General features: G+C 40.3%; 1 protein-coding gene across 2 annotated transcripts in view; it reads right to left on the bottom strand.

Annotated features, from left to right (window-relative positions):
* Nucleotides 1-15022, bottom strand: part of RBKS (ribokinase) — a 101021-nt gene that overhangs the window by 41311 nt on the left and 44688 nt on the right. The window contains exons 3-5 of one of the 2 annotated variants that reach the window (XM_034764781.1): nucleotides 13189-13252; nucleotides 10883-10945; nucleotides 3896-4060 (exon numbers count right to left, since the gene is read on the bottom strand). In XM_034764781.1, the coding sequence (XP_034620672.1) occupies nucleotides 3896-4060; nucleotides 10883-10945; nucleotides 13189-13252 (292 nt within the window). The remainder of the gene's footprint in view (nucleotides 1-3895; nucleotides 4061-10882; nucleotides 10946-13188; nucleotides 13253-15022) is intronic. The other variant, XM_034764782.1, reaches the window with a different exon arrangement.

The raw sequence follows: 15022 nt of genomic DNA, 5'->3' as shown, positions 1-15022 counted from the left end.
TTGGGAAAACCAATCTTTTCCATATGTAGTCTGCAAAACCAATACAAGTGAGATTCACTGAATGGAAACATAGGGCTCCTAGGCCTCCATCCATCCTCACCCCCCTTTTTTAATTCCTTTTAATTAAAAAACAAAAACAAAAAAGCACCAAACTCAAAACAGAGATTTGAGGCATCTGGATGTGCATCTGTTAAACAAAAATAGTCTAGTGCACTTCCTAACATACAGTATTGCATTATACATGAGGGTGCTGCAGGCTAAACCACGGGAAACAACTGACAGCCAGGATGGGTTTAAGATTCCACAGTGTTACAAAGCAAAACATTTACTTAGATTTGACTGTACAGAGCATTTGCCAATGTGCAGCATATTATCTATGGCAGAGTTGGCCCACATATTAGCAAAGGTTTGACTGCACAACGATTCCAGACTGAAGACTCAGAACAGTACCAGTCCTAAGGCTGCTCCTGTCTCTTGCTGACACATTGTACTGCCTAATGTTGCTAAGGCTACGTCTTCACTGTGTACCTTACAGCAGCACAGCTGTGCTGCTACAGCCATGCCGCTGTAAGGTACGCAGTGTAGCCACTCTTTATCAGCAGGACAGAGCTCTCCTGCTGACAAAGAAACAACAACCCACCCCCAATGAGGGGCGGTAGTTTTGTCGGTAGGAAAGCGACTCCTGCTGACAAAGGGCTGTCCACGCTTTTCATTGGTAAAACTTTTGTCAGTCGGGGTGTGTGTTTTTTTCACACTCCTGAGAGTGCAGAGTAGACACAGCCATCGTCTTAGCTGGCCCATTCAATGTGTTGTTTTTTCAAACTTCCATTTAATATTGAAACACTCCATTTCTCCTTTGTCAGAGACTCATCTCTTAGCCGAAGGAGGTACAGAAGTAAAATGATTTGATCAAGATCACACATCGAGTCAGTGGCAGAGCTGATACCAGAACCCAAGAGTTCTGACTTCAAGGCCACTGTTTTAATCACTACACTAAATTACTTTGACCATTTGGATATAGTGCAATCAGTAAAGGCCTTAAAAAAATCCCCATCTCTCATGTAAGGTATTCCCTAAATAACTGAGGTCCTCCAAGGATAACAGAATTATCTGAAAAATAAAATTTATCTGCAGAAAAAAGAAATGGAAAAAAGCTAACGTTTACATTAGCCTAAAAGAAACATTCCCACACCCCCGCATTTATCATTGTTAAAATATTTAAGAGGATAAATTTTTGGGACTGTCTGTTCAGATTGCCCCATTCCTATCCTGTCATGACAATACAGCTGGTGACTGGCATGCTAAAAAGCCGCTGCTGTATAATTGATGAAATTATGCATGTTGGTTCTGGTCTGTATATATTTATTTCAAAGCAAAGGAACCTGTTTGACAGAAACATTATAAATAATTACAATTATAAAACTGTCAAGATTTAAATTCAAGGTCTCAGAGAAAACTTCTTCCCATGCTAGTTTTGTCCTTTTGTATTTGGTAAAATAGATTTTTTTTCTACTCTATGAGCTTTTGTTTTGTTTTGTTTTTTAATGGGGAACAAGCAGCATGGCTCTGGCAGTTCTTAATTTGTCATCCATGATGTCAGCACATTACTGGGAATGGTGTTTGGCAGTTAACTTGTACTCAGTTTTCTAGCTGGCTCTACAACACCGAGAGGGTAATGTGTAATTAACAGCCACTATTTAATTTCCCAAATATACTGATTTAAAAACCAGAAAAACATTCCCCATCAGATTTCACAATTTTAAGTTAGGTCAAATTTTGAGAATAAGGTATTTCAGAGGGCCCCTTTGAAGATATTTTGCAGTCACGCAACGTGAGGTTTTTCTGTTGGGAGAATGTCCGACGCCTGCCCTAGTGGCTTTTAGGGAGGAGTTTGACAGCTGTCTCAGAGCAGCAACCAAAATGGGCTGAGAAGATAGGCTTCCATGGATGGAAATGGATCCAAGTTAAGAAACAGTAGGGGTTCTTGTTGGACTACCAAAACAGAGGTAAAAAGAACAGGAGTACTTGTGGCACCTTAGAGACTAACAAATTTATTAGAGCATAAGCTTTCGTGGACTACAGCCCACTTCTTCGGATGCATACCAGAGGTGTTAAACTGCAATTTGGAAAGCACTTGGTCTCACAAAAGTTTTCTGATTGATAAACCAAATGTAGGGGTGGAAAGGAGTCACAAACAAACTCATTTAAGTCATATTTGCATCAAAATAATTTTGAATTCATGATACTATTATGTGGATTTTTGTTCTAATGTGCACAATCCTATTAATGATATCCATAAACACTTATAACAACTGAAGTTTCAGAGCCAGATTCTTCCGTCTTGCACTTTACACAGTTGTTTAAGCAGTGCAAAGTATATGCAAAATGTGTTTAAAATGCCACTAAATATTATAACATTTTTTAAACCCACTTTGCACTGGTATAGATGACCTCAAGAGGTACAAGGCAGTGGAGAATCAGATCCTCAAATCCTTTTAAACCTGGGGTTCTCAAACTTCATTGCACCGCAACCCCCTTCTGACAACAAAAATTATTACACAATCACGGGAGGGGGGACCGAAGCCTGAGCCCTGCTGCCCTGGGGAGGGGCCCAAAGGCAAAGCCCAAGCCCCGCCCCCTGGGCACGGGGGCCAAAACCAAAGGGCTTCAGCCCCAAGCAGGGGGCCTGTAACCTGAGCCCTGCCACCCAGAGCTGAAGCTCTCAGGCTTCAGCTTTGGCCCCGGGCAGCGGGGCTCGGGCTTCAGCTTCCGCCCCGAACCCCAGCAAGTCTAATGCCAGTCCTGGCCACCCCATTAAAAAGGGCTCGCAACCCACTTTGGGGTCCTGATCCACAGTTTGAAAACCGCTTTTCTAACTGTAAGGTATCATGATTTGGTAGCACGAGGCTGGGGCTAGGAGCAAGGAAATCCTGAATTTTAATCCCAGCTCGGTCACTGACCTGCTGCGTGACTTTGGCCAAGTCATTTACTGCAACCTTTCAGGCTCAGTTTTCTGGTGGGTAAAATGAGAACAAAATTTTGAATTTTACATGGCCTAATGGCCATGGCCATCATTGCTTAATCTTTCGCCCAGTATTGTTTAAATGCGGTGGTGGATAAGCTTGGGTAGTTTAAAGTGCTACAAACAAAACAAAACATCACACCAGTACTGAAACTCCATTCTCTAGGAAAAGAATAACAGCTTTTATCCATATGCTTCTTCAGTGTAGAAATCCACTGTCACAAAGTAATCTATACTGAAAGGCACAGTAACAATTAGATGTAAATTCCTGCCTGTGACATTATCCATTCTATGGCAACATGCCAAATACACTGAATACACATGGAGTTGTTGCTAAATCAGTAAATAATCAAAGAGACTTTATGGCATTTTATTATTTTTAATACTTGTATATAGCATCACAAGTATGAATGGTGCTATACCGGAAGAATAGAGACATAAGCCTAATTCTGAATTTAGTGCATAAATTTTATATAAACGTAGCTCTTTTTACTTTAACTGAACTACTCCTGTTTTGTACTGATGTGAGATCAGAATCAGGTCCAGGGTCCTACTCCCTGCCTTGAGTTTATTACAATCTTGGCATGACATTACACAATACAGGCAAAGACAGCATCGCGCTAGATAAAGGAGGTTTACACAAAATGAGATTATGTAGATGTTTGTCTGCCATGATATGCATTGAGATATTTTAAAATTTAATTTAGGTTTTATTAGAGTGGCATGAGGTTGTGGTCACTGTTTCATCTGTACTACAGGCTAGTGTGACAGAAATTAAAATGGTTTGCAGAAACCATGAAGAAAGCTTTTGCAGAGACCGAGACGAAGATGTAAAAGCACTAACCTAATGGATGAACGCTTAAGGTAAATTACCTCCATTGGAGTATGCCATTTTTAGGGCTTCCAGAGAAATAGCAGGTGTTATTTCTAGCTGGCAAATGATCACTTTGGCCTTGCAAATGGCATTAGCAGCCCTCTTCAGGTCTTCAGAATCCAAAAGCAAATTGGCTCCTGCGACTATGACGATAACATTCTGTCCTAGAGAGAAGATTCCGTGTTTTAAATTATATACTTCACTTCACTACAATAAATTAAGGTAAATAAAACAACTCTTTGCCCTTTTCCTGTGCCTTTCACATGAGGATTTCAAAGCGCTTTTCAAAAAAGCTGCATGCTGGTGCACTTAATCATTCAAAGATTTCAGTGACAGCCCACCAAGACCTGTGCATAAAAGATGTTATATTGTACTCCAAACACAATGGAGTATAGGCCTTTTTTGAGGATTTAACATGCAGAGATTTTTTCCAAGTTTGATTTTCATGTTCTGTTTGGACTAAAAAGAACCACTACCCTGTACCAAATTGGAGATACCGGGGTACTAAGTGTCCCCTAAAAACATTTGTGCCTTCTTGTGACGTTACCTTAGCAGAAGAAATCACATTGATATAGTGAGTCACGATGCCCAAAATGCATTCAGAATTTTAACTGTCCCTTTAATTTAGGATCACTGGATATTGGATCAAATCTGTGAAAATTACGAGCATCCTGTGAATTTCAAAGAGAGGCAGCCCTGCGCCAATGATCAGGGACACTCCACATTGTCAGTGTTTTGAAGCATTGTGAGAACCTGAAACAGGCCCTACCACCAATGGCATGAGTTTTAAAACAGGTAGTTAATATTTGACTCATAAGAACTCTTTACAGAATATCTGGAGGGAGTAAAGATGGGCAGCCAATCCCTTTGAGGGCTGGCAGATGGAATGCTCTTCCAATGGATATGCTATAAAGCACAACTAGGGCAACAATTCAAATCCTTTCTGGTGTCCTTTTTATTCTGGTTGTTTGTTTAATGTATACAACTGGCTGGGGAGGTTCATTACCCTAGGCTCTTGCTATTGTGTTTAAAAACAAAACAAAACAAGCATATTGCCTTTATTTGATTGCAGTTCTGTTTTTAGTTATTCTGTTAAGATAGTGAGAGACCTTCAGGCATGGATGCCTGCTAATTAAACTGTATTATTAATCACTAAGTATTAAATTCAATAAACCAGTTGCTCCTCGATCTACAGCTCCTACTGCCCGCCTCCACTGAAGATTAATTTAGGGGCTGCCAATCACTAAAGGCCACTGATTCTGTAATGGATTGAGTTACTTGGTGAATAAACAGCTAGGTTTTAAAAATGCATTTTTTCCTTGAATGAGACTTCAAACTCCCTTGTGTATAAGAAACATGCAAAGCAGGGCCGGCTCCCGCCGCCCCCCCCCCAAGTGGGGAGCGCGGCAGGGGAGGGCGGCGAGGCCAGCTGGGGCCCCGCTCTCCCCGACCAGCCGGAGCACCGGGGGGAGGGCGGCCCCGCTCTTCCCAGCCGGCCGGAGCGCCGGAGGGAGGGCGGTGAGCCCGGCCGCGGCCCCGCTCTCCCCAGGTGAGCGCCGCCCCCCTCCAGGAGCGCCGCCCCCCTCCAGGTGCCGCCCCAAGCACATGGTTTAAATTGAGATCCCTTCCCTTTATAACTCACATATCCTCCGCCATTCCCAAGTCAAGGGTCGTAAAACTAGAGCCAATCAACAATTTTAAGCATCATTTTCATTCTCAGTGACCCAGAAGTAGTAAAGTTTGACTACATTTATTTCAGAAGCATTTTGGCTGTAGAGCAGTATACTTAAATCAGTATGAATGCTGAGTACATAGATACTGCTTTCAATGGTGCTTCTAACTCTGCCAGCATCACTTACCAGAAAGATGGTAGCCACTAGCAGTAGGCTGTGGACTACATGGAGACACTCAGGAAGATTAATCTAATTATCTATTTTTTGTGATTTTTTAAAATTGATTTTCAGAAAGAACACAGACAATGAAAAGTAAAAAAAGGTTAATTAACTTTTTTAATGCATTGTTTAAACCAGTGGCTCTCAACCTTTCTAGACTACTGTATACCCCTTTCAGGAGTCTGATTTGTCTTGCGTTCCCCCAAGTTTTACCTCTATGATATTCTATTCTATGATTTGCTTACAAAATCAGACATAAAAATATAAAAGTGTCACAGCGCACTATTACTGAAACATTGCTTACCTTCTCATTTTTACAGTATAATTATAAAATAAATCAACTGGAATATAAATATTGTGTTTACATTTCAATATATAGAGCAGTATAAATAAGTCACTGTCTGTATGAAATTTTAGTTTGTACTGACTTGGCTGGTGCTTTTTATGTAAGCCTGTTGTAGAACTAGGCAAACATCTAGATGAGTTTATGGACCCCCTGAAAGACCTCTGCATACCCACAGGGTACGCGTACCCCGGGTTGAGAACCACTGGTTTAAACCACATTAAATCCCTGTGTGGATACTCACATATAGAATTAAAGTGGCCTTAATTCACTTTGGAAGTGAATTAAATTAAACTGAATTAAGAGCACTTCAGTTCTGAGTAAGAAAATCCAAATTGGGGCTTAATACAGTTTAATCCAATTTAAATTTACAGCTTCAGTTAATACAGATTAATTTTTCTGAGTACCCCTATATAGACAAACCCCGAAAACTGCCAAATGAATTTAAAGTGCTATTTTTAAATACATTCTACAAATACCTTATGATAGGACTATCCAAGGCATGTCTACACTTAAAACGCTGCATTGGGGCGACTGCATCAATGTAGCTGCGCCAATATGGCTCTTTAATTAAGATGCTCTAAACTGACAGTAGAGAGCTTCTCCCATCGACTTAGCTAATCCACCTCCGTGAGATGCAATAGCTATATCGGTGAGAGAGGTTCTCCCACCAACATAGTCTGTCTACACTGCCGCTTAGGTCGGTATAACTACATTGTTCAGGAGTGTGGATTATTCACACCCCCGAGTGACATAGTTATAGCAAAATAATTTTGTAATGTAGACCAGGGCTCAGAACACACTGCCAAATACACCAGGGGCACAGTTTTTCTTTAGAATACATGTGAAATAGCCCTCAAGCCATCAGCGGTGTTTAAGGGCTTGTCTACACGGCCCCGCAGTGCAGACTATGGGGGCACGAATTGAACTATGCACTAAAGTATTGCCCTGTAACTGCCCTATGTAGACCCTGCTAGTGTGAACTAAAAGGGACTAATGGGACTACCTTAGTGTAAACTAGGTTCCTTTTAGTTCACATTAGCAGGGTCTATGCAGGGCAGTTACAGCGCAACACTTTACCGTATGCTGCAATTCACACTCCCATAGTCTGCACTGCGGCCGACAAACTCTACTACATCTTAGCAGTCTCTCAACCTATCAGTACAACTGCAGTAAGGGCTGCAGAGCTCCTGCACAGTATTTCATAGGAAAAAACGATAATGTCTGTGACTACGAAAGAATATTATGAGAAATAATTGCTTGACAAATCACAGAGTTCAGGAGCATAAGGATAAGTTTTGGGTGTGTCCATGGTAATGTAATTTCTCTATAGTCACTTGCTGAACACATTAAAAAGCCCCATTTTCCCAATATATTAAAATAAGATGCTACATCCAGGTACCAGTTTCTTATTAGCCCGCAGGACCAAAACATGTGTTTTACTTTATGCAAAGGATATTTCAGTCACATTGACATTCATGTTCTGCACGTTTTTTGCCTTGTTTTGCTAGTCACTTCTAAATGTATATTTTGAAAAGCTTTCTGTGGGTACATGTACATGTAGTGCTTTGATATTGAAGTGTGCCCACGCTTTATAAAAAGTGTGAGAATTCAGTGTTCATGAAATGACTGAATAATAGCAATACCTATAGTCAACATTAATTTAGGCAGGCACTGTGCTTGCTTTTCCACACACTGTTCTGCCAGTGCACCTCACTTCTAACCTGCAACAGTCCCTGCTATTCCAGTCCTGTGCCCTCTCTTTGTTTTGCTAATGCACCTTGATCATTGCCTGCCACAGTCCTTGCTGTTCCTTCTCTGGGCTTTTGCTATGCACGAAGGAATTGCCAGACTGAATCAGACTAGTGGTTCATCTAGTCCGGTATTGTCTCTAGCGATGGGCAGTGCCAGATATATCACAGGAAGAGGAAGGTGCCAAAACTGTGGAGGGGATAATATGGAATAACCTACCCATAGAGGAAGTTTCTTTCCTATATAGAGATTGCCTTGTAACTGCTTCTTTATTTATGTAAAACAAAACAGAAACAATATGCACAATAATTTTATAGAGTTCCTATAAACCAGTAATACATTGTCAGGAGGGTGCTGTAAGAGTGGTAAAAGTGGTGGGGGAAAGGAGGTGAAAAGGGGATGCAGCAGTAAGTGGAAGTGGAAAGTGAGACTACACATTTGAAGAGGGGAAGTGTTCAGAAAAACTGCTGGGAGCATGTTACAGTTCTTTGCTTTGAGGGGAGAGGGGAATGCCACCATCTGCAAGGTCTTGGTTGACAAGCCCACTTGGGAAGCTGGAGTTTATGTTTAGTAAGCACCTATCTGGAAGCAGTGAAAAGTTCCAGAAAACACAGATTTCTAAGGCTGCCACAAAAGCGAAACTTTGTAATGTATCTGAATTGTGGATTTCACAGGACCACATAATGAAAATGTTGGTCGTGACTCCATATACTGAGTTCCATTTTGCTCTTAAAGCAGAGACTCAACCTCTTTGTTTTGTATGAAAAATACTGTGCTTTCTCCCCAAACTTACTGCACTCACTTTGCCTATAGAATTAATTTTCTGAGAATTTACAAGTGATTCTGTTAACTAGCTTATGAGTTAAAAATAATTATAGCAGAGTCCTTTAAGAAATTTAGCATTTGTGTCTTTTCTTTGTCCTGAATTATCTTAACAGAATAATGCAGACTCTTCAAAGAACTTTAACTCTTCTCTTACAGGAATAAGACAGACCGATATACGCTCTTTTATACTGACATAACTATATCCACATGGGTGGGTTGTACTGCTTAAACTATACCAGCATTGCTATAGCAGTATGACTTGAATGTGTAGACAAGCCCTTAGATGAGTACTGTACAACTTGATAGGTCAAATCTACCAGGCTTCTTCAAATAAAATAGTCTATCTTGTAACAGCACAGAACACAAGTACTGCTATTTTATTGTAATCTACTCAATTTTGGCCCCAGACAGTTTTAAGTAGAAGTAACAACCATTACCACTATTAGTTCCGTATATCTGTTTGCTTTACAGCACGGTCCTGACCCGCTTTGCTCTAGCAGCAGCTTCTATGTAAAATCTGAGGCCAGTTTTAGAAACTTAATTTAGGAACTGTCCATTTTTGACAGAAATAACCTATGTGCCACAATGCATTGTTCAGTTCATCCTCCACATCACAAAACTTCTAATGAACTTTTATACCAATATCAGTTTCTAGGAAAATCCACCATAAACTTCAGAGTAGTGGACAATCGTCATGGCTCTGTTTCCTAGTGCTTCAAAAGTTTTTAATCCACCATTTTTTGTCTGTTATCCCTCAGAACAGATCACAAGGTTCTTGAAAACCCAACAAGTCACTCACTACTGTTTCAAGGTTAGATCATGCTTTTTCTTACTCTGCCCAGCAGAGGACTAAAAGACTAAAAGCAGAGGAAAGAAAGACTCCATCCCTTACTCAGCCAACCTGAACCTTGGGTCCAGTGTAGAGCATAGACAATATTTCTTGGATATTCCTCCCATGGGAAGTGGGCAGGGAAGAGAATGAGAGGGGCTTGGAGTGGGCAACGCCATGGCTCTGTCCTCTGCCCCCAGTCACTGACCAAAGTAGCTGGCCAGGTATTTGAGGGATGTAAGCTGCACTCTCTCGAGAGCTTCAGTAATTTACTTCTCAAATTTACTCCTCCAGAATGGGAGAGGGGGAGGGTCATGGAGAAACATCAGGGAAGGAATTGTGACTCTGGTATGTCTAGCTTAATTCACTGAACTAAAAGGAACTAAGGCCACTACTTCTGAATGTGAGTATCCAAAGTGGGGTTAATGTGCTTTAACTAATGCACTTAATATTTGCACCTACTATTACTCAGATTAACCTTTCCAACTTGCCTTAGTCACAATTCCCTTTCCAGGCCTGCTCCTGGGATGGAGTTGTCACATCCTGACCCTTATTCCAGGCTGAGTCAAGGTTCAATCTAGACCTTAGTAATTTTTTTTAAAGAGTTCACAGGCGAGCGAGTATGAGGCATAATTTGTTTGAAAAGAAAAAAAAATCAGCAGAAGATAAATTAGTCACTATGAAAGACAATATGAAAAATGGTTAATTCCCTCTTTTCTACCCTGTCCGAAAATATGAAAGCAAAAGTACATGCTAAATTAAAGGACAATTAATATGTAGGTCAAATGCCACTTTTGGAGCATATGCACTACAAAAGGAACTCTGAGTCAAATATTGTGGCAAAATTTTAAAGACAACTGGATAATCTGAGAACCAAATATCTGTAGCTATGCAGACTAAGATAATAAGGATAATCATATTTCATAATTCCTGGCATAAATTCATCATGTGCTGGGGTCAGGAAGGAATACCCTTTTCCCATTATAAATCTGGTAGGTACATTACGGGGGAAAGTTTTTTATATTTAACACCACCCCCCGCTTCCTCTGGTGCACCATGTACTGGCCAGTGTCAGATTAGATGAATCAGTGAGCTAGTCTATTTATAGCTATTCGTATGTAGATACGATAAGGGTCAGATTCTCCCACCCTTACTCACATTGAGTGGCACTGTGCTCCACTAGTAGTCCGTAGGATGAGTAAGTGTGGAAATGTCAGGATGACAGAATTTGTCTGTAAATGAGGGAAAACCCCCTCAACTAACAAAGACCAGGGAAATTCTTTTGCAGCTTACAAAGGCAGAACCTTTGCTTACTAGGGGACCACTCAGAATGTGACATATGTACCTTCTCTGTTAACAATGATTGAAGCAGCTCCGGTAGCAGCATCCTCAGTCTGACCTACAAATTCTAAGAAAGGGAAAAGTTACTTTTTGTATTATTTCAACAGACTGTGATGCAGTTTAACCTCCCCCATCATCTCCTACCACTTAAAAATGCTAATAACTATTTCATGTGTAACCATGCCAAAGAAGCTTAACCAACAACAACAACAACAAAAGAAGTGTTAACTTACACCCACAAAAAACCAAATATGAGTCCATCGTTCTTTAATGTAGCTATGTCTCTGCTTCAATGACGGCATACTTTTATACAGTGAAACAACAGATTCTAGGCTGGAGAAAATTAAAGCATTGAAATAATGCAGCATATTTCCCCCTCTTAATTCTCTGATTTACATTTCTGAAGGAACGGCAGCCTGCATTAATGAAGATGGAGGCTGTGGTGAGGCTGTACATTTCCCCTTTGGATTAATCCATTCCATTAAATTATTATAGGCTAAGCTGGTAGTATGGCCTGTTATTATGGTTGCCCAACACTTTCTGCTATAAAACCCAGTTTTCAGTTACATATAACTTTGCCAAACATTAACCATTTGGAATGAAATTTTCCATGCCAGGTGATTGCCGCCGGTGGATTATTATTATTTTTGAAAATTTCAGTCAAAATGACGGTTGTTAGCAACTCAGAGCTACATTTGAGGGACGATCCTGCTCAGCTCCTTACAGCCCTGGGCTAGAGTAGACAATGCTCAATACAGATGGAACCTTTGGGGACAAGAGCTGCAATGCTTTAGCAAGTTTCTACTGAGCATATGTGTACTGCAATTTTTCAAAGGCTTATTCCTTGGCCAAATTTGGTTGGATTTTCACAAGGGCTGGCAAAAAACCAAACCAAACCAAATGAAACCATCATGATTTTTTAACATAGGCAAAGCAATGTATTTTGCCCTAGCCTCATTCTCAGAAACAACTGGACCATTCTGGGCTGAAATTTTCCAGAAAAATGTAGCCTGAGGCTGATACCCGGCATGGAAAATTTCAACTTGAACAGTTAAAGTACGACAAAGTTATAAGTAACTGAAAATTGGGTCTTATAATGGGAAGTGTCAAGCAACTGAGATAGAGAAGGAAACTAGGATTTAGAGACTTCCTGAAAAAAAGTACATTTAAAAATGTGGCTGCACTCTGAGATATGTAAAAATAGCACTGCAGGGTTGGACTGTTATTACTTCATTATAATATATGGATCAAATGTACTCAGTTTACAAGCAAAAAGATATTTTTCTTAACTGCCAGCCCTGCAAAGTTAGCCTGGGATGTGAGAATCAAGCTGGATTGTTCACTTCTCACACATCATCATCTGTAACTGAAGTGCTAAAGGCTGGTAAAGACAGCTGTGCAACCTCCCTGTCTGTCCAATTATGCCTTCAGTGACACTTCGCATCCCCACTGCTTTCAATTGGGATTTACTCAGTAGTTCTGTTGGGGTCTGACCCAACATCCACTGAAATCAATGGAAAGATGCCCATCGATTTTAAGATGCTTTTCATCAGGCCATTGGTGATACACAAGAAGAAATCAGCAAAGCAATGCAAGTCTCTCACTCTCTCTTAACCATGTTGGCTTTGCAAGGCTAACAGGAGTCAAAGGCAACAACAATTTACTTTCATCACTGAAGTGAATAGATATGACTCGGGACACACACATATGCCAAGGAAGAAGGTTCCATTTATATAAATTCACATTACACAGTAGAACCGAACCACGTTTTAAGGAGGAACTAGTGTCTTTGTAGTGACTTTTACGAGAGTAGAACTTCCTCCGTCTTTGAAGTCTTCCATCCCCTGACAATGATTTAGATCCTACTATTTACTGCTGTAAATCAACATTGAACATTTAGGCTAACAATTAAGGGCAAAATTTTCAAAAGTGGACACTAATTTTGGATGCTTCAATACTTGGGTGCTCAACCTGAACCTCATTTTTCAGTCATGCTAAGCATGTGCAACTCCTATAGACTTCAAATGGAGTTGCAGGTTCCCAGAACCTCTGAATGTAAGTCTCTAGGTGCCTCAGATTGGGCATCCAGAATTAATGGCCACCTTTGAAAATGTTGACCTAAAGATTTAATGTAGGCCAATTCAAACCAGACCGGACAAAGTAATGGTGAATACATTGCAGAAACCATTCTGCACCAGAATGGGTGTGTGAATTAGACAACCTAACCAATCTACCCTTTCACCTCCTCCATCTCTAGGTTCAAATTTTATCTAAAAAATTAACAAATTATTTTTTAAACTGAAATTTTACCTGTAGAAATCCCATTTCTCTTGAAATTTTCAATATAATCATTGCCAAACGAGTCCTTCCCAACCTGCAAAGAAGTTAGGAACATTAAATCTTTTACAGTCCGCAAAATGGTGTAATGCAACCATCATACACTAGACTTTATTTTACAGCTCTTTTATCTCAATTACTTGATTAAATAGCATTTTACAGCTCTCTCCCACCTCTAAAATAAAAAGCACATCAGATACAAACAAAATTATGCACCTTTCGTACTCACCTTGTATCACTGGCATTATAATTCATTCATCCTTCTAACACTAAGTTGAGTATTCAGTGGCAAAAACCTACATTGAGAAGGAGTTATGGTTGCTTGGTGGCACGTCGTACCCTGGCAGACTGCTGAGTTAAGCTAAACTCAAACTTCTGAAAACCAGGAAATGCACAGTTAAGGTTGCTCATGCAACCTTAGCTCTACCCTCTTTCAGCAATGCCCCAATATGCCCGATTAACTTACAAACATTTATTCTGCTATGCCCACCCTTGCTGAAATGTACAAATACTTCATCCCTTTTTACAACTCATTCAGTCTTACCCACATGATTCCATCTAACATGCCACTGTAATAACAAAGACAGTCCTTGCCCCAAAGAACTCACAGCATAAGTTAATTGGTGGATGTGTGCAGAGTTTATGTATGTGTTGGGGTGCATTGGCAGAGTAGTTGGGTGGAGGGGGTTGAAATGCATTGGCACAACTTTGGGCTGCAAGAAGGTCGGGATCCACTGGCAGAGCTAGGATTTCAGGGGGATTAGGGTGCATTGGCTGTGCTGGGGGTATAGGAAGGTTAGGGTTGCATTGACAAAGTTGGGGGTGCAAACCGTTTGGGGTGTACCGGCCAAGGGATGGGGTGTAGGAAGGCAGCTATAAAAATAATATATAACAATGGAAGAAAGGGGAAATTGATAGTATAAATATAAATATAAATCATAAGCTTTAAATCAGAAGGAACTGTAGAAAACTGGTAAGGGAAGCAAAGGGATACAAGGAGAAATTTATGGTCAGCAGTGTTAAGGACAACAAGGAATCTTTTAAGTATATTAGAAACAAAAGGAATTCTAACAATGGTATCAATCCATTACTAGATGCAAATGGTAATTATCACTAATAATGCAGAAAAGGTGGAAGTGTTCAATAAATATTTCTGTTCTGTATTTAGGAAAAATAAAAATGGTGTAGTAATATATGATAATACACTTTCCATTCCAGTAGTATCTCAGGAGGATGTCAAATAGCAGATACTAAAGTTCAACATCTTAAAATCAGAAGATCCAGATAACTTGCATCCAAGAGTTTTAAAAGAGCTGGGTGAGGAGCTCATTGGATCATGTTGTTGTTTTGTTTAAGTCTTGGAACAACAGGGAAGTTCCAGAAGACTGGAAGAAAACTAATGTGCCAATATTTAAAAAGGGTGAACTGGATGACCAGGGTAACTATAGGCCTGTTAGTCTGACATTGATTTCGTTGGGGTTGGTCCTGCTTTAAGCAGGGGGTTGGACTAGATGACATCCTGAGGTCTCTTCAAACCCTAATCTTCTATGATTCTATGATCTCAAGGCAAGATAATGAAGAAGATGATATAGGACTCAACATAAAGAATTAAAGGAGGCTAATATAATTAATGCCAATCAACACGAGTTTATGGAAAATAGATCTTGTCTGTCACAGAGCGTCCCTTCACCTAGCCAGTGAATACCACAGCCTAGACTGTTCCTGCAGTGTCCTAGCCACAAACACACACAGACTGATTCTCTTTCATCATGTCTGCATTTGATCTTCAGTGTCAAAGCATAACAGA

The sequence above is a fragment of the Trachemys scripta genome, chromosome 3 (genome assembly GCF_013100865.1).
Source record: "Trachemys scripta elegans isolate TJP31775 chromosome 3, CAS_Tse_1.0, whole genome shotgun sequence".
In the NCBI taxonomy this organism is placed as follows: domain Eukaryota; kingdom Metazoa; phylum Chordata; order Testudines; family Emydidae; genus Trachemys; species Trachemys scripta.
The sequence above is the reverse complement of the archived record's forward strand: the minus strand, read 5'-3'. Positions and strand labels throughout refer to the sequence as shown.